At 38.3% G+C, this 26,611-nt stretch overlaps 1 protein-coding gene and 1 long non-coding RNA gene across 2 annotated transcripts; both read left to right on the top strand.

Annotated features, from left to right (window-relative positions):
* Positions 1 to 1,671: 1,671 nt before the first annotated feature.
* CLEC1A (C-type lectin domain family 1 member A) lies at positions 1,672 to 24,715 on the top strand. The gene is made up of 6 exons (XM_026502466.4): positions 1,672 to 2,000; positions 13,063 to 13,161; positions 14,754 to 14,930; positions 16,810 to 16,961; positions 19,073 to 19,191; positions 20,416 to 24,715. The coding sequence occupies exons 1-6, from the start codon at positions 1,886 to 1,888 to the stop codon at positions 20,564 to 20,566; spliced, it is 813 nt and encodes a 270-aa protein (XP_026358251.1). The 5' UTR covers positions 1,672 to 1,885; the 3' UTR covers positions 20,567 to 24,715.
* Positions 3,083 to 10,981, top strand: LOC130544887 (uncharacterized). The gene is made up of 2 exons (XR_008961595.1): positions 3,083 to 4,411; positions 8,800 to 10,981. It is a non-coding gene; the product is annotated as an uncharacterized LOC130544887 (long non-coding RNA).
* Positions 24,716 to 26,611: the final 1,896 nt, after the last annotated feature.

Here is a 26,611-nt window from a genome sequence, read left to right as displayed (position 1 = left end):
AAATTCTCTCTTCCACTACTTTTTACCATTTTAATTACTATGTGTCTTGGACCTCCTTGGGTTGATTTTGTTGGAGGTTCTCTCTGCCTCTTGGATTTGGGTAGCTGTTTCCTTCCACAGGTTTAGGAAGTTTTCAGCTATTATGTCTTCAAATAAGTTTTCTGTCTCCTTTTCTCTCTTCTTGTTCTGGGCTCCCTATAATGTGAATTATAGTGTAATATTATTACACTTGATAGAGTTACTGAGTTCCTTAAGTCTATTAAGTCCTTAAGTCAACTACACCTCCCGCTCTTGAAAGTATGGCCTGGTGTTTTGGGGGTGTCTCCTGTGTGTGTTGTGTGGGCCTTGCTTTTGAGTCTTGACTGCTTTTCCTTCAGTCCAGTCATCGGGCTCTCTTTCCCTGTTGTGGGCAGTGTTTGGTCCCTGCGGTGTTGGTGGACCAGTCTGGGGCTGCTTTGGGCTTGAGCTGAGTCAGACCAGACATTTGTCAGAAATGCAGTAGCAGCAAATTGCGGGGTACTTCTCTGTCTTGTACCCTGAGAAGTTTTCTTGGTGAGTGGGGCCTACAATCAAACCCACTGCCTGCCCCAGCCCATGGCAGGGCAGGTGTCACTTTGGAGTGATGCTGGCCCCTGCTCGGGCTGCTTACACACTGCCAGCCTTGTGGCTCTAGTTTGAATTGGTTCTGCGCAAGAGTGTATTGGAGCAGATATACCACTGCCTCTGGCACTGGCCAGAGCCGGGTCCACAGTTTTAACACGATGCATCCTGGTCTGCTTGCAAAGTGAGACCAGCCACCACCATTGCCTTGACTAGGGCAGATCCGTAAAGAATGCATGGGCAGGGCACATGGTTTTAGCAATTTGTCTTCTGTGGGACCCACTGCTACCACCGTCACTACAAAAGCTGGCCCAGGGCCCTGCAAAGTGTGTGGGGCCAGGAGACTGGGTGTTGGCCAGGTTTGTGCTGGTCTTCTGGGGAAGGGCACCTGCAGTGCTGAGACTGAGGCAAGCATAACTAGAAAGGGGCAATCTTCTGATGCAGTGTGTGGGGGGTGGGGGGTGGGGAGTTAGGGGTGTGTATGTTAGCAAATTAGGCACCACACTGGTTCCTGCAGGGGGTGGTTGTTTACGCTGAGGGTCAGGGGAGGGAAATGGCACCTGACAGCTCCTTTGTTCCTGGAGAAGTCCAACAGAAGAACACTTTTGAAGCTAACACTGTCACTAAGCAGCTATGTGACTTAAAAAAAAACAAAAAACTTCATCTAACTGGGCTTCAATCTCCTTTTTGTAAAATGAAAAAGTAGAATTAATAGATATTCTCAAAAAGACTCTGTGCTGACTTCCATGTATATGATGCTTTATACTGTGCCCTTGGAGAAAGGAAGAGGCTCGTCCTATGATCTCTTCTCTTTTCAGAAGTTTAACCTCACCCAAGTGACCAATGAGTGTCTGGTATATAAGAGCCTAGGTGATATGTATCCCTTTGCTTTATTATTGCTTCGCAGAGTCTGAAGGAATCTCTGTATGATTATAGGGTCTTGCCTTTTTTACATTGTACTTGCACAGGAATCACAAACGAATGAACAAAAGAGATCTGAGAAGGACAACCCTTCAGTAATTGTTCAGACAGAGACCGCCCAAATAGAAAACACATGCTATTTCCCCTCTGCCTCACCGATTTGGCCTTCAGAGCACAAGTTCCCAGGAGAGGGGCTGGGCCTCTCCAAGCAGGAACTGGAGTCAGAGGCTTCCCCCGTTACTCGCTGGGAGAGAAGAACATTAGGAATGACTTTCAGCGCCGCGGTTCCTACGCTGTCTCACAGTAGCTACGCAGCTTGGGGGCAATCAAACTGCAGCTCAACCGCACCCCTGCAGGAGTCCGGATGCAGGCCAAGTACAGCAGCACAAGGGACATGCTGGACTTCGATGGGGACACCCTCAGGAGTGTGCAGTCTCGAACCTCCTCTACAACCCAGCGGCCAGAGGCTGGGCACACAGGTACTCTGTCTCTGGCAGTCTAAGTTGGTCAGTCTCTTGAGCAATATCTGAGATGAATTCTCTCTCTGAGGAATGTGCAAAGTGAGGGAAAGAGAAAGTGTTTTCATGACTTACACTTATGTGTAACTGCATTTTCCACAACTCGTGTGCCATGTATAGGAACATCTGAAAAATTAAGCTCAGTATATACACAGATGTTTGTTTTTCTAAGATTTTGTTGTTGGCACAGTGGTTTGCAGTCGAGGGTGTGTTGTTTTACCAAGTCGGTATAGTATACTAAAGTGAGACTGTATATAGAATTAAAGCAGTGTTCCTGCTTCTTCCTGGCTTCCTGTGAAGGCCAGATCCAATGCTCTTTTATTTATCAGCTGTGATCTGATCTGGAAACTTGGATTTATAAAGGCTATCTTTTTGCTAGTTTTGAACTCATGTTTTAGAGGGAGGTTTCCAAGCAGATACACCAACCCTGGTATTTTGCGGTCATGATCATGCATCTTGAAGTTGTGATGCTTTAAGAGAGTCGTGTTGGGTTTTATCATCTGTGAAATGGGGGGCGGGATTAAAGGACATGCTTTCGTAGGTCCTTTAACTCTAAAATTCTGTGATTTGATGATCTAAATAGTGGTCTCAGATGCAATTATATCCCATCCCATTCCCTTTTATTATTTTTCAGTCCACAGAAGAGAGAATTCACATACATAGAGAAGGATCTTATTTCCTGGGCAACTCAGCATATATATATAAAACAACTTATTGGGGCATCTTGGTGGCACAGCGGTTAAGCGTCTGCCTTCAGCTCAGGGTGTGATCCCAGCATTATGGGATCGAGCCCCACATCAGGCTCCTCCGCTATGAGCCTGCTTCTTCCTCTCCCACTCCCCCTGCTTGTGTTCCCTCTCTCGCTGGCTGTCTCTATCTCTGTCGAATAAATAAATAAAATCTTAAAAAAAAACATAACTTATTAACCTTACACTCTATCTTATGAGAGGCACTTTATATATACAAGGGCTTAAAATAATTCTAGGCACATAATACTTACTATATACATGTTTATTATCAGTAACATTTTATAAATGAAGACACTGAGGCCCCAGAATATTTAAGTAACTTGTCCAATATCACAGTTTTTTTTTTTTTAAGATTTTATTTATTTGTCAGAGAGAGAGAGAGCACAAGTAGGGGGAGCAGCAGGCAGAAGCAGAAGCAGGCTCCCCACTGAGCAGGGAGCCTTGATGAGGGACTCGATCCCAGGGCCCTGGGATCATGAACTGAGCTGAAGGCAGTTGCTTAACAGACTGAGCCACCCAGCCGTCCCCAGTATCACAGTGTGTAAGCAGCACACCTGGGGTTAGAACCTAGTCCTGTTTGTGTTCTACTGCGAGGTCTTTCCACTAGAACTCAAGGCACATTTCTGCCCTACATTGGCTGAGGTGCCCAGGAAATAAGATACTTCTCTATGGATGTGAATTCTCTCTTGTAGGGACTGAAAAAAAAAATTTTATTACTGTGTCAGAAGGTGAATTATTGGAAATGAAAGTATGAGTGGAAGCTAAACGTAACAAATTAAATATTTTTATAATTCAATTCAAACACCTCTCTTATAAGGTGGTTGGCGTATAAGTTTGTAAAGTCCTTGGCGTATTGCAGACATACCAGAAATGTGCATTTTCTTTCAATATTCCACTCTTCGAGAATTCCTAAGTGTTCTGTTTTTGTGTCAGTCAGCATCAGAGAGATTCTCATTCGACTATATCTTATTATGCCCTTTCTCTTTTGACCACGCACAGGTTTTCTTCACCTCTATAAATCTGGGCACATACCTTTTCACGGTTCTCTTCCACTTCTTCTTTATCATATAGCTTTTAGGTTTTGTTCCTTTTCCCCTGTTAAACCTTTCCATTCCCTTTCTATTCACTGAGTGATCACCACCTGAGACTCACTGATGTGACTTTATTTTATTTTGTTTTTTCTTTTTACCAAACTATTAAGCTGTAAAAAGATACTGGGGACTTCCAGTCTCCTTCGTGTGAAGCAAATGTCAACTTTGGGACGTCAGTTTCTGTAGTCACCGGATATGTGTAATAAGATACGTTATGTTTTCCTCCAACAAATCCTTTGAAGAATCAGCTCTCAGGGCTGTGGTTTTAAGTGGCTTGTGTATAACTTCATTTTTCACCTTTGACTAGAGCCAGGAACTCTCACAAGGTTTGGTGGTCAACGTAATCAGGGACAGAGTGTACAAATAAGTTTTACTGAGCTCAAGGGCAGAGAGGTAGGCGGGGCAGGATAAAATACTTACCAAAACATCTGGCAATCTTTCCGTAAGAAGTGGAAACTGGAACAGCAGGAGTAGAGGTTACAAAGAAGTGTCTTGAAGGCAAACCTCTGAAAATAGTTATTTTACCCTACAGGTATGATACCTTCTTTTCATCTTGTGATAACACAAATATGTAGAGGGATGTCAGTACAGAAGTTTAGTCATTTCTTAGAAAAATGATTTGATATAATTTTGCTATTAAGAATAACAGAGCAAGACTCACTGCACGAATATTTTGGCAATGCAGAAGATTTAAATTCTACGTAATATTGTGGCACCATTATGACTGGAAAGTTAATTTTTTTCTTTAGAATTAATAGAAATAAATTACGTACGCTCATTTATTTTCTAGATTTTCATTTTTCAATATAAAAGTTACATTCATCTTTAAAAATGTTAAACAATTCAGAAGATAAAAAGGAAAAGTGAAAGACAACGTCCTCATACCTTCTTTCCAAAGAAATATTCATGTTCATGTTATGCTCAGGTTCATGTTATGCCAGGTGCGTTGTAAACCAAGGGTCTAATGCCAAATATAATATGATTCCTGTTTATAAGGAAACTTTAAAGTCTCATACAACTCTTAGCTATGCAGTAAGTATGATAAGGTGCCACGATGGAAAGTATATACATGATACAATGGAGAGCTTGGTCACTTCTATCTGGTAGGGGTGGAGGAGATCAGGAAAGGTTTGAGGGAGGCCATGGAGTTGAGTTGACTTGAAGATGTTCCACATTATATGAAAGCAAAAATGGGAGGGTTTAAGGGGCTGGCCTGGCAGAGTCAGATAGATACATGAGAGAAAAGCCATGGAGGTCTTAAGTAACTTTGTGTTTTTGGAGAACAATAAGCAATGTGTTCTGGCTGATGTGTGGAGTTGGAGAGGGAGGAAGCTGACGAGAAGTATGGAAAGTTTTAAAGGGCCTATTATATCATACTCAGGTATTTTGATTCTAAGTCTGTAAAATGAGCTCACAGAAGAATTTATTTTTTTTTTAAGATTTTATTTATTTATTCAACAGAGATAGAGACAGCCAGCGAGAGAGGGAACACAAGCAGGGGGAGTGGGAGAGGAAGAAGCAGGCTCATAACAGAAGAGCCTGATGTGGGGCTCGATCCCATAATGCCGGGATCACGCCCTGAGCCGAAGGCAGACGCTTAACCGCTGTGCCACCCAGGCGCCCCTCACAGAAGAATTTAAACAGGGAGTAACATAATGAATTTTGTGTTTTTGGAAGACCATCTTGGCTTCAATGAGGAGGATGAGTTGAAGAAGTAGGAAACTGGATGAGCTAATAGCTAGTTATTTTGCCCTAATCTAAGCATGAGCTTAGAGGAATCTGAACTGAAGTAGTATGGGAATGAGGAGGAGGAATCAGATGCTGAGGAGGTAGATTAAAGAACTGGTGGCTGGTTACAAGTGGGAAAACACGGAAAGAAAGAACATAGGTTGACAAGGTTCCATCGGGTGTTATGTAGATGGTGCTGCCGATAACTGATATAGGGGCTACAGGAGGGATAGGAATGAGCATGAGTCCAGTTTGAGTTTGAGATGCCTGGGAGAGAAGGAAGGTGCAGTTGGAGTTGCCCAAAGACACTTGTATGTGCTGCATGTGGGGAGCAAGTAAGGATTCTGAGCTACATTTGTATGTGAGGATTGTTGACATTTTGGTAGGAATTAAATTTTCTGAGAATGAGCAAGATCACTGAAGATGAGAACATAAAATGAAAAGACAAAAAGCCCAAAGGAATAGAGTCCCAAGGAGAGAATCTTAGGCAATATACCAACTGAAGGGAGGGATGACTGAGAGATTTCAATAAAAGCTACTAAGAATGAATGGTAGACAGTGGTAGAAGTGGACCAGGAGAGAGAGTCATTAAGGAACCCAAGAAACAATAACTTCATGTGAGACGGAAAAGTCAGTGGTAATAAATAGTGAATTTTTAAAATAATAACCAATAAATACTGCAGAAAGTTCAAGTAACAGGAAGGTTAAAACAATTTATTGCTTTAGCAATAAGGAGAAAAATAGATTACTGGTAATTTTTAATAGCAGGGATTTGAGAGGCCCATAGTTATATAGGAAAATAAATACTTTGTCACTTTCTTTTTTTTTTTTAATTTCTCTCTTTTTGAGAAGCCAGCTATAAAAAGAAAAGATAAAGTGTTACATCTGAGGTATTATGAGTTTCCATGAATACATTTTAAAATTATTTTTTTAAGATGTGAGATTCTAACTTAATTATAGCTTGAAAAGAAGTGCAACAAAAACACATCCCAATAATAATATACCAGGGAGAGAAAGAATAAAATCACTCATAAGCTAAAATTCCTACCAAAATCTAAATATAAACCTATCAAAAGAATATGAAAATCTATTTGGATTTAAGAAAAAAAAGAAAAGCCCTTTGATGATAAATTCAAGTTCTACTTTCCCCCTATTTACATTAATTACAATATTCTCAAATTTTTCTAGCTTTTTAGTTTCATTTCCTCAGCTAAAGCATAAACCCTTCATTGAAGTGTCATAGCATAAATTGATTCAACAAATCTTTAGTGCATACCTACTTAATATCAAGTGGCATGGTAGGCATAGGAGACCCTTTTTTTTGTTGAAGTATAGTTGACACAAAATGTTACATTAGTTTCAGTTATGCAACATAGTGACTTGACAAGTCTATACATTATACTGTGCTCACAAGTGTAGCTACCATCTACCACCCTACAACACTCTTACAATACCATCCATTATATTTCCTACGCTGTTCCTTCTTTTTTTTTATATTTATAAATTTCTTTTTTTTTATTTAAGATTTTATTTATTTATTCGACAGAGATATAGCCAGCGAGAGAGAGAACACAAGCAGGGGGAGTGGGAGAGGAAGAAGCAGGCTCCTAGTGGAGGAGCCTGATGTGGGGCTCGATCCCATAACGCCGGGATCACGCCCTGAGCCGAAGGCAGACACTTAACCGCTCTACCACCCAGGCGCCCCCTACACTGTTCCTTCTATCCCTTGACTTACTCATTCCATAACTAGAAGCCTGTGCCTCCCACTCCCCTTCACTCATTTTGTCCATCCTCCCACCTGCCTCCTTTCTTGTAACCATCCATTTGTTTTCTGTATTTATGGGGAGACCCTATTTTTAGGTGCTTAAAGAGGTGGAAGGAATAATTTGAATCAATTATAAGAAAATGTTATGTAGTGCTATTGGGTATATGTAGGAGACCACAGAAGCAACTAAGGTGTGGTACAATATGAGATAATGCAGATAAGGCATTTATCTTAATAACTCAAGGAGTGTTAGCAATCATTATTAATAGTGATGCTATTTTTAAATTATATTTCATAAATGAAACTCCTTAACTGGGATGTAAATGAAACTCCTTAATTGGGACTCAGCTAAATTTATATACATACATACATATATATATATTTGACTTTTAAATATAAAAAATTATATATATATATATATTTAACTTTTTAAAAAATATTTTATTTATTTATTTGACAGAGAGCCAGCCAGCGAGAGAGGGAACACAAGCAGGGGGAGTGGGAGAGGAAGAAGCAGGCTCCCAGCGGAGGAGCCTGATGTGGGGCTTGGTCCCAGAACGCCGGGATCACGCCCTGAGCCGAAGGCAGACGCTTAATGACTGAGCCACCCAGGCACCCCTATATTTGACTTTCTAAGTGCTGTGAATTGAAAACTTGATGATAGTCTGGAAATAGCTTATACATTTTTGGATGTATATTCCTTTGTAATTATAGGAAGAATAACACCCATTTACTTTTAGAGAGAATGAAAATATCAAATATTTAAAATACACTCATAAGATAAAGAAAACCTGCATTTTCACAAACACTGAAAAATACTCTCAACTCATGGAACCTTGAATATTCTCCTAGGAGAAGATTTATTATGTGCCTTATGTGAGGATTAAGGAAACAAAGAGAAGTTGCTAAAAAGACAACATTTAAAATTTTAAAATATACCCAAAGTCAGATATCCAATCAGCAATATCTCATGATTAAAAAATACTAAAAGTAATTTCTGAAATATTATGCACTTTGTCACAGTTTAGTCCCCATTTGTCTGTGAGTCCTAGTCAAGAGGAAGTATACAAAGTGTGGGGTTAAACATGACAATTTAATCCTGGCTCTGCCCCTAGTTTGTGACGTGGCTTTGTGCAAATTATTTAAAGTCTCTGTGTCCTTTTCGGGGCACCTGAGTGGCTCAGGTCATGATCCTGGGGTGTTGGGATTAAGTCCTGCAGGGAGCTCCCTGCTCAGCTGGAGTCTTCTTCTCTCGCTCTCCCTCTGCTCCCTCCCCCTGCTCGGGCTCTCTCTCTCTCTCAAATAAATAAATAAAATCTTAAAAAAAAAAATGAAGTCTCTGTGTCTTTTCCAGCTTCTATTATGCTTTCTATTTCAGAGTCATATTAATAGACTACATCTGGTAAAATATGTTTCATTTCTCCTAGGCTCTGGAAATAGAGGTGTACAAATTTCCCGTCTCTGATGCCTGATGAAGAGTAACTGGTCAACTACGACAACTCTTCATCTGCAAAGTTTCTTATACCTACAAAGGAATTTGTGTTCAAAACTTGACCTTAGCGCTGGAGCCTTTTATAATATAGTTATAGTAAAAGGATACAGGAATGTTTTTTTTTTTCTATATGTATCTTATTATTCCTAAGGATGTTTATGTCATTCCTTGCCCTGTCCACACCTTTTTCTGAACATGCCTCAGGAGACAGAAAAGGAGTTCTCTTCCAAAAAATAAAACCACAATAAAGCCAAGCCAAACTGAAACACCTCCCAGGCAGCTTATTTTTCTTATTTTAGGGTGGGGGTGGTCCCTAGAGAGAGACCTCATTATGATCAAGGCACTTGGAGTAAAACTTAGGGATACTAAACCTATAGTTAGAAAAACAGCATCAAAAAAAAAAAGTTTCACTTTTTCTTTTTTCTTGTTTCAAGTATAGAATTTACTGATGCATCACTTCCATACACCACCCACTGCTCATCACAAGTGCCCTCCTTAATTCCCATCACCCACTTACCCCCCCCAATCTTCTCCCCTCCAACAAGCCTCAGTTTTTTTCTATAGTTTTTTTTTTTTTTTTTAAGTGAAACTTTCATGTCTATGGTCTTTCCATCATGGAAGCCAGGGTTCCTAGGAAATGACCATATCTACTATGGAAACTCTAGGGTTGTGTTTTTCTGGGTCCTGAGATAAAACAGAAAGATTGTGAATATTGAGAGAGGGAGTCAGGGAGGGAGAATGGGAAGGAGGGAGGAGGGAAGAGAAGGAGACAGAGAGAAGAGAGTCAGAGTAGAAAAATTTCCAAATGACCAAGGAAAGATGATTCCATAGAAGGGAATTTTTAAAACTGTGTTCCTTAGCAGAAAATATCTTGTACTTCTTTCATCTTCTGTCCTAGAGACAACTTTAGGAAGGATGATGTATTTATTGTTTACATGGATATAATTATTATTAAGTAATATTCTAATTCCTTAAGTCCGTGTCTTCATTCTACAGTAAGAATTTAAGATTATTTTTTTTGATCCTTTGCGCAGAAGATCAGCACCTCTCTTGCCCCAGTATTACATGAGGAAAAGCAGATTTCTTAAGGGATAATTTGGTTGATTTCCATGGTTGTTCTTTTCCTCTACCGTCTTATTATTTATAATTTTGACCAGGGAAATATCAATTATAAAAAGGAACAACATTTTAAAAATAGTTTTGCCTGGTACCCACGTGGCTCAGTTGATTAAGCATCCGACTCCTGGTTTCGGCTCAGGTCATGATCTCAAGGTCATGAGATCGAGCCCAGCATCTGGCTCTGCTCAGCACAGAGTCTGCTCAAGATTCTCTCTCTCTCTCTCCCTTTGTCCCTCCTGCTTGTGCTTGCTCTCTCTCTCTCTCAAATAAATAAATAAAATATTTAAAAAAATAGTTTATGCCTTTCGGATGTATACTAGTATAAATAGTTTTGAGCAGGGGTAGATAGTCATACAGATATTTACATATGGTTGACATATTCATTCAACGTTAATTGAGCTTCTTCCATCCGATGTTCTAGGTGCTAGAATTGATGTTTTTCTAGTGACCGAACAGACTATAATAACCTTCTTTAAAAGGAGCTTACTTTCTACTGGGGTAAGACAGCTATAAACCAAAAGAAATGAGCAAGACATATAATATATTTGATCATAATAAGACATATGGAGAAAAATAAAGCCACATATGGGTCCACATATGCATTTGTACTTCTGGAATCTAGAACCATCCACCTATTTAAGTTTCTTGGGCTACATAGAACTTTCAAGAGACTCAGGGTTTGGAGCGAGTGTTTAGCTTAAGCTGTATTCTGCCCTCTGATCTTGTTATTTTATGTTCTGCTGATTTGAGATACTCTTAAGGTCAATGACTTGAGAAGCCAACAATTTCCAGGAAAATTTAGACCAAACCTCATAGGCCAGCTCACTGAAGGAAACAGCGGAGAGAGCAAATCTCTCCAATATCTGTTCATGATTCAGAATGTCATACAAGTCAGTGACTAGAGACCATTATGGCTAGAAGATGAATTTAGCCGAGTCCACCTTCTGCTCTCAGAAATACTGCTGAAAGTTCAATAGATTAAAAAAAAAAAACAAAAACCAATCAACAAAGTTTAACTTTAGATAATCCTCTGTAAAAATGACATAGTTTAAGTCATATTAAGTTTTCACAATTTCATTCTTCATTCATTTACTCATTCAAATATGTATTCAGCCCTTATGTGCAGGGCACTACTTTCAATACTGGAAATACACTGGTGAACAAGGTAGACAAGATCGCTGTTTTCATGGAATGTACTTGCAATAGATGAAAACAAACAAATGAAAGCCATGAAAATGGGGTTATGTATTAGAAATGAACTCATGGAACTCTCCCAAGGATGCATATTTAAACGGAAAGCTGAGTAACAGGGAGTAGCCTACCAACAACTGCTCTGAGGATTAATTAATTAACGCAGGGCAGAGGCAGAACTAACAGTTACTAGGATTGAGACAAGCTTGTTTGTTTCAAGGATAAACAGAGGCCAGCCACTGTGCGTGGAACATTTGAGTGTGTGTGTGTGGGGGGAAGTAGTTCAGAAAAGCGTGAAAGAACTAGGTTGGGTCTAGAGGAAAAAGACTCTTGTAGAATTTTAAGTGCAAAAAAGCTATTGGAAGTTTTTAAGTTGGGAAATAACATAACCAAATTTCAAATTTGTTAAAAAGAGAAACTTCAATCTTCACAAAGAGTGATTTGGATTTTATTCTAACTGTAATGCAATCCATTGAAAGTTTTTAACAGAGATGATTATTAAGAGAAAATAAAATTCACATTTTATTTTTTTTTAAATTTTTTAAAAAAGATTTTATTTATTTATTTGACAGAGAGAGAGACAGCCAGCGAGAGAGGGAACACAAGCAGGGGGAGTGGGAGAGGAAGAAGCAGGCTCCCAGCAGAGGAGCCCGATGTGGGGCTTGATCCCAGAACGCGGGGATCACGCCCCGAGCCAAAGGCAGACACTTAACGACTGAGCCACCCAGGCGCCCCAAGATTCACATTTTAAAATATATTGTTGTCAATGTCTGCTCCATGATTTTTCCTTATTTTCCTACTAGATTATAAATTACAAAGGAGAGCAATCACATTTTCCATTTCTATACTGTCTTTCCCACTTATCATTCCTCACTTGGAAATAATGCGTAACACAAATTTCTATACCTAGACTACATTATAGAGAGGACTTTGCTAAAGAGGAAATGAATTTATATTATCTTTAATCATTTTGTGTTAGAACATGACTTCAATTCCCAATGAAGTGAAACACAGGTCTTGGAGACTTCAGTTTTTTTGAGGGTGTTGCTCTCCCTTTGTTTCATTTTGATCACAATGCTACATGCTACATGCACCTGAGGGGTTGGGGGGGGGGGAGGGAGGGTCTTCCTAGTCTAATGTCACAGGTCTTTTAGGTTGACAGCTAACTTCACTAGGTGATGGGTTCACTGTTGACTCCATAGAGCCTCTGCAATTAGCACAAGGCAAACTCGTGGGGGTGTGGCATTTATTTAACTGTTCAAAATTGAGATAGCTTAGATCCATCCTCCAGAAATCGATGATCATGTCTCTTTATAATCCATTTTTGCAGAGATTGAAAACAAATGAATGGGCAAAATCCTTATAAAAGAGGGACTTTCAACAAAGAAATCCCAACAAGGAAACAGTGAAACGATCATTCCTCATTACTGATACGCAATTTTCTTTTCAGAAGAAGCACATACGGAACGCGGTGGGGAGGTGTTTTGCAAAAGTTAACAACAAATTAATTTCATCTCTTCCCTGATGATGTGAAAAATTGTTCCCCGTTCGGGCATTTCCATGTCTTTCATAACCTGAATTTTGACAGAAAGGAGGTTATGCAAACAATCTTATAAATATAAGGGCAATGCATAACTTGATTAGGTGCTAAATAGAACTGAGGGTCAGGGCTATGGAAATGGGCGGGGCTTGCGAGGGAATCCCGCTGTGGAAGGGAGGCTTGGCATTGAGCCTTTTGACAGCGTCTGTGAGGACAGAGGGAGTGCTCTCTAGCCCCTGCTTACTGTTTGTTGTTCTTTCCCAGAACCAGCTCTTCTGACTTGCTGGTGGAATGGATCCATGAGAAAGAAAAAGGGAAATCTTGCCTTTTTCTCTTTGTTCCCTGCAGGGCGCCGGCCTCCCTCTTCAGTTTGGCGTCCAGTGGCCCTGACCCTGCTGACTTTGTGTTTGGTGCTGCTGATTGGCCTGTTAGCCCTGGGGCTTGTGTGTAAGTCCGCGCTCTGACTTGGGGGAGGACACTGGTTCTAAGGTTTATCTAGGATGAGAAATACTTGCTATAGATTTTTTTTTTTTTTACTTTAATTCTGGAGCCTGTGGATAATTCAGTGTTCCTTACTCTAAAGTACTCATTGAAATGACGAGCAGTGAAAGAAGCATTAAAATACAGCAATCACTTGCCAGCTAGACTTTTACATTCTGTTTGAGATAAGCAGGTTTTGTTTGTTTACATGTCAATATTTAAAATCAGCAATTAAAAAAAATTTTTTTTTTGAGGAGGGCAGCCAGAGGGTTTGTGGAGGGGGAGGGGCAGAGGGAGCCGGAGAGAGAGAATCTTAAGCAGGATCCACGCTGAGTATAGAGCAGCACTAGGGTCTCCATCTGAAGACCCTGAGATCATGACCTGAGCTGAAATCAAGAGTCCAATGCTCAACCAACTGAGCCCCTAAAATTAGCAATTTTTAATGAATGCATGATTTAGCCCTCTTTCATTTTACAAAAGAGTACAGGCTATGGCTTTTGCTCTTAGTATGCATGGCTCAGCAGCTAATACAGAGTGAAGAGATTTCATTTATATCTACTCCGTCAATATAAGGAGAATGGACTAGGTCCTTAATTTCTACAGTATGTTTCAAAGAGTACAGGAAATTATAGAATCATTTTGCAGAATCTTGTGAAAACCAAACAAGAAAAAATGCCTGTGGAAAAGTCTTTAAACTTCAAACCAGTAGACATATTCAAAAACTAAAAAAAAAGGAAGTGGGTGAATTTGCTTCATGAGATTGAGACCCTGCAGTAATGTTTCCTGAGCAGTTGAAGAAGGTGGCTCAAGGTAAAAGGTTGCATTGAAGAGCAGGTCAAACATTTGGTTTTTCTAGGAAATGTTAGAACTTTCCTTTGTTATTGTAACTTTTTAAAATTAAAAAGATAGATTTCTTAGTGTTTCCACCATGGCCCCCCCAATTTTTACTTCATTTTGATATAATTTGTTTCACAACCACCATTCTTTTTAGGGATATAAAGCAACTTTCATGATTCATGAAAGATTTCTCTACTTAGACTTAGAAATCTGGAGCTTAAACCTAATTGTTGACATTTTCTAGCCAAGTGATACTAAGGAATTTGCTTGTTTTCACTGAGCCCAATTAGAAGTTATAAAACTATGGAAATGATAATATAACTATTTTAATGAATGAATGAGATAACAATATATGGTACATCGTCAATACTCAATATAATAATCAATAGATAAATGGATTTGTGGTTTTAGGTTAAGCAGTGGTTTAGGAGTATACACAAAATCGTTATTGAGCAGTAAATATGGTTAAGGAATTTAGTCCTGAAATTAGAAGCTGTGACTACGATTCTACATTTTCAGATAAAAAGACAGACTTAGTGACATTAATTTGCCCGAGACAATGCAATTTATTATGTGCTTCAGTTCAAATTTGAACACAGGCAATTTGAAATCTCAGAGGATGAGATCTTAAACAATACAATGTTTTGTCTTCCCCATATGTAAAAAGTAGAAATAGAAATGAAGAAATCAGCTGGCCAGTCTGACTTGGTAACCTGGGTTAGTTTTTCAGTTCTACCAGCTTTCCAATACTCAGCAAGACAGCATTTCTCACAAGGAAGAAAGATTGGGGAATCTCTCCCGACAGCTGCAATCTCTCCAAACCAAGCACAGGAAGCTTGCGGAAACCCTGCAGCGCGTGGCTGAAAACCTGTGTCGTGAACTCTATAACAAAAGTGGAGGTGAGTCCCTCTGCCCTCAGGCTAGCTGTCAGTATAGAGCTGGCTTTCCCATCCGGGTGCCTGGGAGTCACAAGTTAGTGAGTTAGTTGTCAGGCAAACTTCACGAAGAATTTGGGCACCCAGGTCATCCCCAGTTATTGAGGTCATTTAGTTCGGATACGTCTGTGTTGTAATATATAAAGGGATTCTTCAAATTCAGACATTTTTTTTTAAAGATTTTATGTATTTATTCGACAGGATAGAGACAGCCAGCGAGAGAGGGAACACAAGCAGGGGGAGTGGGAGAGGAAGAAGCAGGCTCACAGCAGAGGAGCCTGATGTGGGGCTCGATCCCATAACGCCGGGATCACGCCCTGAGCCGAAGGCAGATGCTTAACTGCTGTGCCACCCAGGCACCCCCAAATTCAGACATTTTAAATAATAAAAGCAATTAACTTCGAATAACCAAAATAATACTGCAAATAAATAAAAAACAGGGTTATTTCTCAATTTACCTCGGCACATAAAAACCTAACAGTAGTATATATTTTTCCAAGGCGTTCATAAATTTTTTTCTCCTTAAGAAGTTAATGAGCTCATAAAAGTTCTCACATTTTAAGAATCATATGGGATCAGGTTAAAAATGCTGATGAACGAAATCAAATTACAGGTTTTTAAATCCACTGTGCCTTGTCTGGGTACCGTAAATCAGCATTTCAATAATGATGGCAATGCCAGTGGGAGATGAACCATGCTTTGATAACCATGGCTGGACAAGACCAGAAGCATCACTGCATTTCTGTGCCTTTTCCTCCTGTCGTTTTTGCGTTTCTTAGTGCCTAACTCTATTCATGTTAGCCCTCCCTTCTGTTCTGCTCATCTTGCATGCATAGGAAGCAACATACATTCTAAGTTGCCACATTTTTTCTTTCAGGGACTTAAAATTAGGATGAATCTTCCTCTTCCACTTCCCACACTAACCAGAAGGCCAGATTGTGTGGTTACCCAGTAAAATAACACCCACAGGCACATTTCCACTTCTCTAAGTGATTCTTCCCCACATGATGAATGATCTCACTGGTCACAATTTTCTTTCTTTCTTTCTTTTTTTTTTTTTTTTACTTTATTGAGGAATAATTGATACATGGAATTGTATATGTTTAAAGTGTACAATGTGATGATTTGATATACACATACATTATACAATGATTATCAAGGTCAAGATAATTAATACATCTACCACTTCATATAGTTTTGTTTTTTCTTCTTGTGTTTCTGACAACCCACTGTATATTTTCTTTGTTGGGTGCCATGTCATCAAAAGGTAATCCAAGTTTCTGACACATGGAGACTTACCATTCTAAATCATACCTTGCTTAGTATTTATGTCTTTTTTTCTAAAATTTTATTTACTTGTGTTTAGAATAAGAAGAGAGTCCATCTCTTATTGGTATACAGTGCATTAAAAATCCTTTTATAATTATATAAGAGGATTTTGAGGAAGAAAATTGTGGAAGCTTCAGTTGTTTCTTAAATACAAGGCATAATGAGTTTTTGAACATATGAAAAGTTCTTTATGACATTAAATATCCTCTGTGTGCTGAATTATACAGGGCAAGAAGCAAGGAAGTTCTAATCATTCATTGCTAGATTCCAAACTCCATGAAAGCAGGCAGTGTCTGTTTTGATTTTTACTGTATACTCAGTATCAATTACAATTTCTGACATATAGAGAGTGTTTGGTAAACTTTCATAGTTATCATTCCTGTGCAATTAAATATCGAAAAGAAAGTACTTTAAATACTAAGAGTACTTAAGTCATCAAGTACTTTATAATTTCAGGAAAGGAAAGATGGGAGACCTGTATAGAAAATAGCATTAAGTTTGGTTTCTCTCCAAGAGCACAGATGCAGCCCTTGTCCAGAAGAATGGAAGTGGCATGGGGACAAATGCTACCGATTCTGTAAAGAGAGCAAGAGTTGGCAGGGCTGTGAGTATTTCTGCATTGCTGAGAATGCGACCATGCTGAAGATAAACACACAAGAAGTGCTGGTAAGATCCTGGTCAGTGTTTGAATTATTCTCAAAAAGAGGTCCTTAAAAGAGCTAGATAAGAAGAGTCTAAGGAGTCAATGTCCCCAGACTTTCGCACTTACCACAATCAAGGTCTTACTCCTATTATTTTGAGTGATTCCCTGAGTATGGAAAAGCTGTTCTGCTCTCCACCAAAAAAAAAAAAAAAAAAGAGGAAGCTCTTCAAAATCCCCATCAGTCAGGAATCAAATAAAAAATTCCTTAATTTCATACCTCTTTTGATTTGGGCAGGAAGGGCATATATTCAGGCAATGTCAGAAAGATGAAAATAGTATTTCCTGTTCTTCCATTATAAAAGGACAAAGCTTTTAATTGAAAAATATTTAATCAAATCATTAGTATAACCTCCAGATAAATATCTTGTCCTCCAGAAGTTTATGACCTAACATAGGCAGTCGACACAAATATAAAACTATAAATTGACATATTTTAAGTGTATGCAATTAAGATAAACTTTTAGAATTGTGTAATTGTTCCCACACTTTTAAAAAATATTTATTATTACTTTTGGATTTAATCCCTTAAGCAGTGTGACCATTATTTATTGATCCTTGTTTTAGCAGAAGTCTTGGTACAGAGTAGTTTATCAACAAAGGATTATTTAATTGAAATAAATGCCCAGCTCGCTATGCAAACTCTTAACATCCTTCTAGTTACATCATAATTCCTACCCACTTTTCTGAAATCTGTGATGAATGCTACTCTGCAATGTCTCTCATCTACTAAAATAATATTTTTTAACCTTTCTCAATGGCTCAATTTAGGCAGAAAGGGAGGTAATTTATTTGACTGAGACAATATGTTCTACCATAAGCCCACCTAATTTTTCTTATTCTCTTTGTTTCCTCCACCTCTAGCACATATTGACTCAGGTATATTATAATTGAATTGTATTATATATAATGGTAGGAAATATTGTTAAAGTTATATAGTGATTTTATCTCATGCACTTCAAAGATTTGTATATGTTTAAGTCATTTTCATATGACTTATTCTTAGAACTTTTAATTTGAGGTGTCTACCATAAATTGGAAGTATTTTCAACTACACTTCCTTTGATATGCCTATTAGGTGACTATTGCTTAGTGATAATTACATATCTATTTCCAATAATCTTTCATTGAACCAATGTATGGCATTAATTATAAGAAGGGTTGAGGTTATAAAACAAAGTATGTATCCTTAAGGAACTCATAGTACAGTGGAAAGGAAGGACATAAAAATTGATAATTATAATAAATTTAAATAATTTATGTTAAAGAGTAAGACAAGATAGAAGGAAGTAGGTAACTTTAAAAAATTTCAATACAGAGGGGCTCCTGGTTCACTCAGTCGGTTGTCTCATTTTTTATTTAAGCTCAGGTCATGATCTCAGGGTTGTGAGTTCAAGCCCCAAGTCAGGCTCCCTGCTCAGCATGGAGTCTGCTTGACCCTGTCCCTCTGCTCTTCCACCCACTTCAAATAAATAGAGAAATAAATAAATAAATAAATAAATAAAATCTTTAAAAATTCAATATAGATATTAGAGAAGGAATTATATATGTGTATATAAATACCATACAAAAATATAAACACACATGCACACATATATATGAAAAATTTCTCTTTCTCCTCTTCTTTGCCTGAGATGTAAATCATCCTTCCAAATTTTCTCTTACCTCTTTTTGCATTAAAGTATACTCATTATTCTCTTCTCCTTCCTGGTCAGTCCCTTTGTATGTATTTATAAAGATTACTTTCTTTGTAAATCGCCCCCCCCCTATTTTTTATATAAATCTTAGTGTTTACTCTGTGACTTGAAAATAATGGGTCATTTATAAATCTTGGTTGATGTGATTCTTGGTTTTGGAATATCAGTATATATTCAAACTTATTAAGACAAGATAAGTTCTTTAACTTGGACAAACTGACCGCAGCACGGACACTTTTTCTCTCAAATGTACTATCACCTGTGTGGGGCAGGACTCACGTGCTGTTTTCGTGTTAAAAGTGCGGCTGGCCCTACGCATCTCTGTGTACACAGAGTATAACATCTCTAAAGCTAAAGATCTTCTTGTGTGCCTTTCACAGGAGTTTGCCATGCCTCAGAGCTACTCTGAGTTTTTCTACTCTTATTGGACAGGGCTATCTCGCAACGGCAGTGGCAAAGCCTGGCTGTGGACCGACGGAGCCCCTTACTCCTCTGAACTGTAAGCCTTCAGAACATTCTGTGGGAAAGGCATTTAGTAGGGAGCTTGTGCTTGGGTGACTGAGTTCAGCAACTTGCTTCGATAAGCATCAAACCTTCACTTTGTCTTGAATACTATGTTTGTAGGAGGCTGCACACAGATGTGTAAAAGTAAAGCATAGTGCTTCCTTTAGTAGGGACGGTTCTCTGGATGCTCTCGGAGTTTTTATTTCAGGGTCTGAAGTCCCTTGGAGCATTATTAAGTATTTGGAATTTGCTGAGTGGGGGAGACAGAGACAGAGAGAGAGAGAGAAAAGAAGGAAGAGGAGGAAGAGGAGGAGGAAAGGAAGAGATCTTTTATGGGTGAATAAACTGAAACCCAGATCGTGATGGTAGCTTGTCTAAGACCACACAACTTCACAACTTATCAATACGCAGAGATAACGTAAGAACTCAGATTTCTTGGCTTTCTGTGCAGTGTAATAGGGTGCATATCTTTAGAAGTACAGTTTCTGAGGGGCATCTGAGTGGCGCAGTTGGTTAAGCATCTGACTCTTGGTTTTGGCTCAGGTTATGATCTCAGGGTCCTGTGCTCAGTGCGGAGTCTCCTTGTCGCTCTCCCTCTGCTCCTCCCCCCACTTATGCTCCCTCTCTGTCTCTCAAATAAATGAATAAAGAAAATCTTTAAAAAGTACAGTCTCTGAGAATAGATTTACTGATGTTATCAGGAACAATATTATTAAAAATTGGTTTTACTTATGTGAGCATTTAGATAAGATTGCACATGCTATCTTTTGAAATAGGATCTATACTAAAATATATTACGATTTGAAGCCATGTTTGGACAGACACCTTTCTTCTCTGTGTATCATATGGGATTTATTCTCCCAGGAGGTAAGACCTACTCCATGTAACCATTTTTATAGTTAATTAAAATGAATCACAGAGAAGGTAGATGATTTTTCAGATGAGGGCAAAATATGGTGAACTTGGATTATAACATGCCTCTTAGTTTGAGTTACAAACAGTTTTTGTTGTTTTAGATGAACTAATGCTTCTAGGAACAAGTATGGATATTGAGGGACTGAAAAGAAAGAGCTTGGTAACCCCATCTCTCCAGTAAATTCATTCTGCATATCTATCTATAATTTTATTGAGCTAGGAGTATTCCCTATGTACTTTTTGGTTATTTAACATTTCATTTTAAAGTAAACTATGATTCAATAAACTTTTTTTTTTCTTTAAGGTTTGAGATTGTAATAGATTTTACCAGCCTACGAAGCAGGGACTGTGTGACCATCCTCAATGGAAAGGCTTTCTCGAAGGACTGTAAAGAGTTGAGGCGGTGTGCATGTGAAAGAAGGGCGGCCACAGTGAAGCCTGAGAGCCTCCATTAGCTTCTCTGAGCCATTACACGCAGGTGATGGACTCTCCCACCATCAAGCTCCCTTCAGGGAGATTGAAGAGCAGAACAGAAGTCAGTCTCTTCATGTGCAGCTGTAAGAGTTTGGTTTCAGTTCCTTTTTTCTCCCATGTGATCTATATTTATACAACAATTCAGCAAAAACTTTGAGCCAGGTAAAGTCAATGCAAAAGATATTTGAGACATTGGAATATGGAAAAAAAATTAGGAAAGGCAATTTTTCTGACTGGTGCAAGAAGGATTTTCATGTTTCCTGTTCAAGATCCGCAGCACTTCTGAGCTTAGGTTCATGCATATATTTACCAGTTGCAAAGAAATCACATGTACCAACAAACAGTCCCAGAATCTCATAAAGTTGTAATCCATCTTCTTGACTTAGAGATCACTTTCTAGTGTTCTTCCTTCTCAGCATCTAGTATCATCTCCTTGTTTCCATGTCTTCCTTCATATTTGGAGAAGTGAGAAACTTAATGAAGTAGACGAAATAAATGTGCATGACATTCTTTGCCCTAAAGGTCAAGTAGTCTATGAGAAATAGCAATCATTTCCTATACTGTGCTCCTAAATACATAAGTAATTCTTTCTGTTTGCTTCACCCCATACTTTTCCCTTCCTAGTCTCTCAATAAAGCCCCTGTCTGCCATGTCTATGGCCTGCTTCCCACTGGGATACTTCTCTTTATTAGAATCTTAACTTCTTAAGAACCTATCTCCCCATATCCATTGAAGACTCCCAACAATTGGGGCACCTGGGTGGCTCAGTCAGCTAGGCATCTGACTCTTGATTTCAGCTCAGGTCATGATCTGAGGGTCCTGTGCTGAGTGGAACCTGCTTAAGATTCTTTCTCTCCCTTTCCTTCTTCCCCTCCCAACTCACGATCTCTCTCTCCTTCTCTCTAAAAACAACAACAACAATAATAACAACTCCAATGATTGTGTCCTTTCCCTAGGAATTTCTTTCATTAAATAAATATTCTCAGCTCAGTTCCATATCCAAATTGATGCTCCCTTCAGAAGGATTGACGACCAGAGCCAAAGTCATTCTCTTTACATGGGTCTATAATAGTTTAGTTTCAGCTCCTATTTTCTTCCATTTGATTCATGTTTATGCCTTTCTGGTACTGAAAATTTAATAATAATAAACATAAATAATGTGAAATATGTGTGATTGGAGAACAGATTTGTGACTTGGGGAAAATTTTAGTGTGGAGATGCTCTTCAAAATATGTTAGCAATCTGTGTTTTGACTGTTGGTGCCTTACAGAGAGTTTGTAGGGACTTTAAGAGTATTATTTGATTATTTGAGGAAGATAAGTCTTTGAGAAGCATGCTGTCTTCAAGAAGATGATTTTAACACTTTCCTGAGGTGAAATCCTTTGAGGCAAGCTTTTCATCCACACATGGCTAAAGATGAGTAAATAAAATCTTAATAGGGCGAATTATCCAATCAGGTCATGGAAAGCGGAAGAGAGATTGTGACGTCTGCACACGTCACTGGCTTCTTGTGTAGGTGTCCCCTTTCTCAGGATGCCAAGATGCACAATCGTAACAGGGGCCACTGCAAAGAACATCATCACAACCAGTGACTTTGTTGATTTATAGAGAAATTAATTTTAGGGGTTTAATGCTCATGAAGATAATCTATTACAAATCTTTATTTTTCAGCAGTGAAAACTAGAGTGCTTCAGTTTTATTTTCAGTAAACATCTATCGCATGATGAAATGACATCAAATTAGCCAACATATGATAAGGAGAACATTTGTGTATTCATTTTCATGAGACTGTTTTACTTAGCAATCACTGCTTATGGATTTCTTCCTTATGAGTTTTCCTTTCACTTTCCTGTTGATTGTGAAATTTCTTCAGTGTTGAACAAATTTTTGGTTGATTTATTGTGTCATGTAAAAAGAACAGTATTTGTGGTCATAAAATGAGAGTTTCAGATCTCTTATTCTGATCGATTATTGGGCGAATCACTACTTCACTAAGCTTATTTCAGTAAGTAAAAAGTGCAAATGTTTATAATTTTCTCATGGTGCTGTTGTTAGCTGAAATGAAGTAAATGTGAAATTAGTTTTATAATCCAAATTGCAATATAAAATGTAAACAGTATTAAAAATATGTAAAAAAAAATTAGTAATTTTTTTTAAATAGGGGAACACACACAACCATAAACAACCCTTTTTGGAGACCTGTATTCTTTAGTAAATTGTAGAGAGACACTTACATTGGGAAGCTGTGGATAATACCAAATATTTTCTGTGCTGAGTGCAGATATTTAATGGATGCAAGTTAATAGGATAAGCATGTAATAAGAAATGTGGATGAGGACTTCAGCTAAGCAGTTACATGTAATTTAAGTCTTATTACTACAGGAAGAAAATGTGGTTAACCTGAGGAGAGAGAAATGACTTTGTGGACTAAGTTGTAAATAGGGACATGATACACATTGTGTTGACCCCTGGCATCCACATAACTGGAGTCTAGTGCAGGGTTGCATGACAAGTATCGCTTAAAATGCCATTGCTTTAAAGAGTCTAGCTGCCTGGGGAGTGGGTGTTGAATAGTATTTGAAGTAGTCCCTTCAAATCTGTAACCTGGAAAGTGTCACTTTAGATAGTGAAGAGGGAAAAAATAGCATCTATCTGACATTTTTACTATTCATGACCATATTTCTCTCCATTGTTGTCCTCAGTCCCATCATCTGTATAACAAAACTCACAACACTAATCACAATATGAGCAAATATTTCAAAGAACAGAAGAATAGTATGGCACAAAGGTTTCTCCACAAACTTTTTTAAAATTTAAGAGTAGGAAATAATCATGACATAATTTTCTGAGAACATTTTTCCATGGAGAATCAGAAAGAGTAGTATTCCGTGAATTAATTTTTGACTTGAGAAGAATTTTTCTCTTCCAGGATCTTGTGTGTTTAGGTAATTCTGGAGAAATTTCAGGAAAAGTCAAATGAGGAACATAGCCTTTCCTGGTAGATCTGAGTTCCCTAGAGTACACAATGAGCTATTTCTTTTCCTGAGGATATTGAACCAGCTCTTAAAACTTATCAACAGGAAACAGGTCATGAGTCCTGCAATAGCAGGAAGAGTGAGAAGTATAAGGGGAGATTTTACTTTGGGGACAGAAGCAATTATCAAATAAGTAGAAGAGTCTAGTAGATTGCCTCAGTTTCGGCCTTAATATTTGGAGGGTCAAATACTTTGTAAAGAGATTCTTGTCATTCTCGAAGAATACAAAAAAACCTCATAATGATTTAAATTGTATATAACTTTTTTACAAGGTTCATTGGATGAATAGATTTTTAGGATCTAATAATATTATTATTCTATCTGTATCACTATTCTAATGTTTTTCTTTTTTACACACTTAATGCATTTTACCCATAGTGTAAACAAAGCTTCTTTACGTTTGTAGGACAGAGTTTTCTGTTTCCTTTCCCCCCATTCCCCTTTTTAAATCTAACTTGGATCTCAATGAGATCGATCAAAGATATCCAATTTACTACTGGTGAGACCAAGATCTAAAACTTGTTATCCCAGTGCCAAGGCCCAATCTCTTACCGGTGCCTGGAAACAGATCTTGATATTTTGGACCAAAAGCAACCTGTAGGAAAAAATCTTCCACCCATAATATCTATCTGAAAAGCAGTATTGCCACTGAGGAAATTTGTAGAAGCTTATGCCAGCTGCACTGTCGATAAGATTCTGACTTGCAAAGACCACATCACACATTGATGGGATGACATCAGCCGAAGGATGTTTGCCTTTTGTTTCATGGTACTTTTTTTTTAAAAGAGTTATTAAATGCTTCCTATCCTTTCTCTAAACATAGTCCCCTGACAATACTCTGAAAAATCTTGAAGACAAACAGTCTTTACTACTAAAAATTGTTATTGTTTCCCCTTCATTCCAAGTTATTATATTCAGCTGCCAGCTGCCAGCTGTCAGCTGTGAAAACCAAACACAGGACTCAACTTATACTGTGTTTTCCGTGCTATTTTCTTTCTCTCGGTTCAGCAGAAAATTAGAAAAATCCATTTTACTGAAAAGCCCACCATTTAAACTCCAGGTCAAGGGTAAATTAAAACGAAACAGAACAAAAAACATGAAAACATGCCCTTCCCGTCCTAAAAGACCTTATCCTTCAGAGGTCACCTTTTATAATCGGCTTCTAGGTTCATTTAAATGATTTCCACTGCCTCAGTGAATTGGGCTTTATTTTACTTTATTTTAGAGGGGCCTTTATTATAAGGAAAGATGAGAATCTAATGTGGCTCAACTACTCTTTGTGAAAAATGAAAGATTAAATAAAATTATATTGAATTTAGTGGGTATTTGATGAGAATTTATTGTGTAGTAAGTTATTCTAAGGATGATAAGTGGTAGAAAAGTAATATAATAATAATTGGTGAATTTTTCCTTCCTATAGATTGTAAGATACTTTCATATCTCCTGTCTCTTGGGAACAAACTAATCTATGTCCAAGGAGCCTCCAGACCTAGGATACAGATTGTCTATAGATTTATTTGAGGAGATTCATTAACTTTACAACAGATATTCTGTCTAGACAGTTGCTGACATTTTACATAGAAACCTTATCTTCTCAATATTCCTGTAACATGAGCAGGAAAAAAGGTCATTTTTATGTGGTCTACATCTCTAGATGCCTAAAGATGACTGATGATTTACTCCAGATAACAGTAGCAAGCATCGGTATAGTGTCAAGCTCTAAGAAAGGCACTATTTTTTTAAAAAAGATTTTGTTATTTATTTGGCAGAGAGAGCGAGAGAGCACAAGCAGGGGGAACAGCAGGGGAGAGGGAGAAGCAGGATCCCGTGGAGCAGGGAGCCCGACTCGGGGCTTGATCTCAAAGCCCTGGGATCATGACCTGAGCTGAGGGCAGATACTTAACCATCTGAACCACCCCTGTGCCCCAGAAAGGCACTATTTTTAGCAATTAACATATATTCATACTTTAATCTTCAAATGGTATTTTGAAATAAATTCTATTATTATTTTACAATGAAGAAATTGAGGCACAGATGCAGTTGAAAGTGCTGGAGACTTACTGCTCTAAAAAAGCCATCCAGACGGCCAACAGACACATGGAAAGATAGATGCTCACCATCACTCCTCATCAGGGAAATGCAAACCAAACCACAATGAGATGTCACCTCACACCTGTCGGAATGGCTAAAATCAAAGACTCAAGAAACAACAAGCATTAGTGAGGATGTGGAGAAAAAGGAACCCTTGCGTGCCGTTGGTGAGAATGCAAACTGGAGCAGCCACTGTGGACAACAGTATGGAGGTTCCTCAGAAAGTTAAAAATGGAACTACCCTATGAACCCAGGAATCACAGTACTGGATATTTACCCCTAAAATACTAAAACACTAATTCAAAGGGTTACATGCACCCCTATTTACTGCGGCATTATTTACTCTAGCCAAGATATTGAAGCAGCCCAAGTGTCCGTCAGTGATGAATGGATGTAGAAGTGATACACACACACACTCTGGAATATTATTCAGCCATAAAAAAGAATGAAATCTTGCCATTTGTAATGACATGGATGGAGCTAAAGAGTATAAAGCTAAGTGAAATAAGTCAGAGAAAGAAAAATACCATATGATCTCACTCATATGTGGAATTTCAGGAACAAAACAAATGAGCAAAGGAAAAAACAAAAAGAGAGACAAGCCAAGAAACAGACTTAACCATAGAGAACAAACTGATGGTTACCAGAGGGGAGGTGAATTGGGGGGGGCGGGTAAAATAGGTGATGGGAATTAAGGAGTGCACTTTTGTGATGAGCACTGGGTGATGCATGGAATTGTTGAATCACGATATTGTACACCTGAAACTAATATTACATTGTATGTTAACTACCTGGAATTAAAATAAAAAAAAAAAGAAAAAAAAAAGGGCTGGAGTGTTAACCTTGAGAGTCCCCACCTGAGCCCTTTGATTTGTGAGTGGTGGGGAGAAGCGGTGAGAG

The sequence above is a fragment of the Ursus arctos genome, unplaced genomic scaffold (assembly GCF_023065955.2).
Source record: "Ursus arctos isolate Adak ecotype North America unplaced genomic scaffold, UrsArc2.0 scaffold_26, whole genome shotgun sequence".
NCBI lineage: Eukaryota > Metazoa > Chordata > Mammalia > Carnivora > Ursidae > Ursus > Ursus arctos.
The sequence above is the reverse complement of the archived record's forward strand: the minus strand, read 5'-3'. Positions and strand labels throughout refer to the sequence as shown.

Bases quoted from the DNA above. Each gene is read 5' to 3' on its own strand.
- CLEC1A (XM_026502466.4), top strand. From the start codon at position 1,886: ATGCAGGCCAAGTACAGCAGCACAAGGGACATGCTGGACTTCGATGGG. The intron at 13,162-14,753 runs GTAAGTCCGCGC...AACCTGGGTTAG, and splicing joins GTTAGCCCTGGGGCTTGTGT to TTTTTCAGTTCTACCAGCTT. The intron at 14,931-16,809 runs GTGAGTCCCTCT...TTTCTCTCCAAG, and splicing joins ACTCTATAACAAAAGTGGAG to AGCACAGATGCAGCCCTTGT.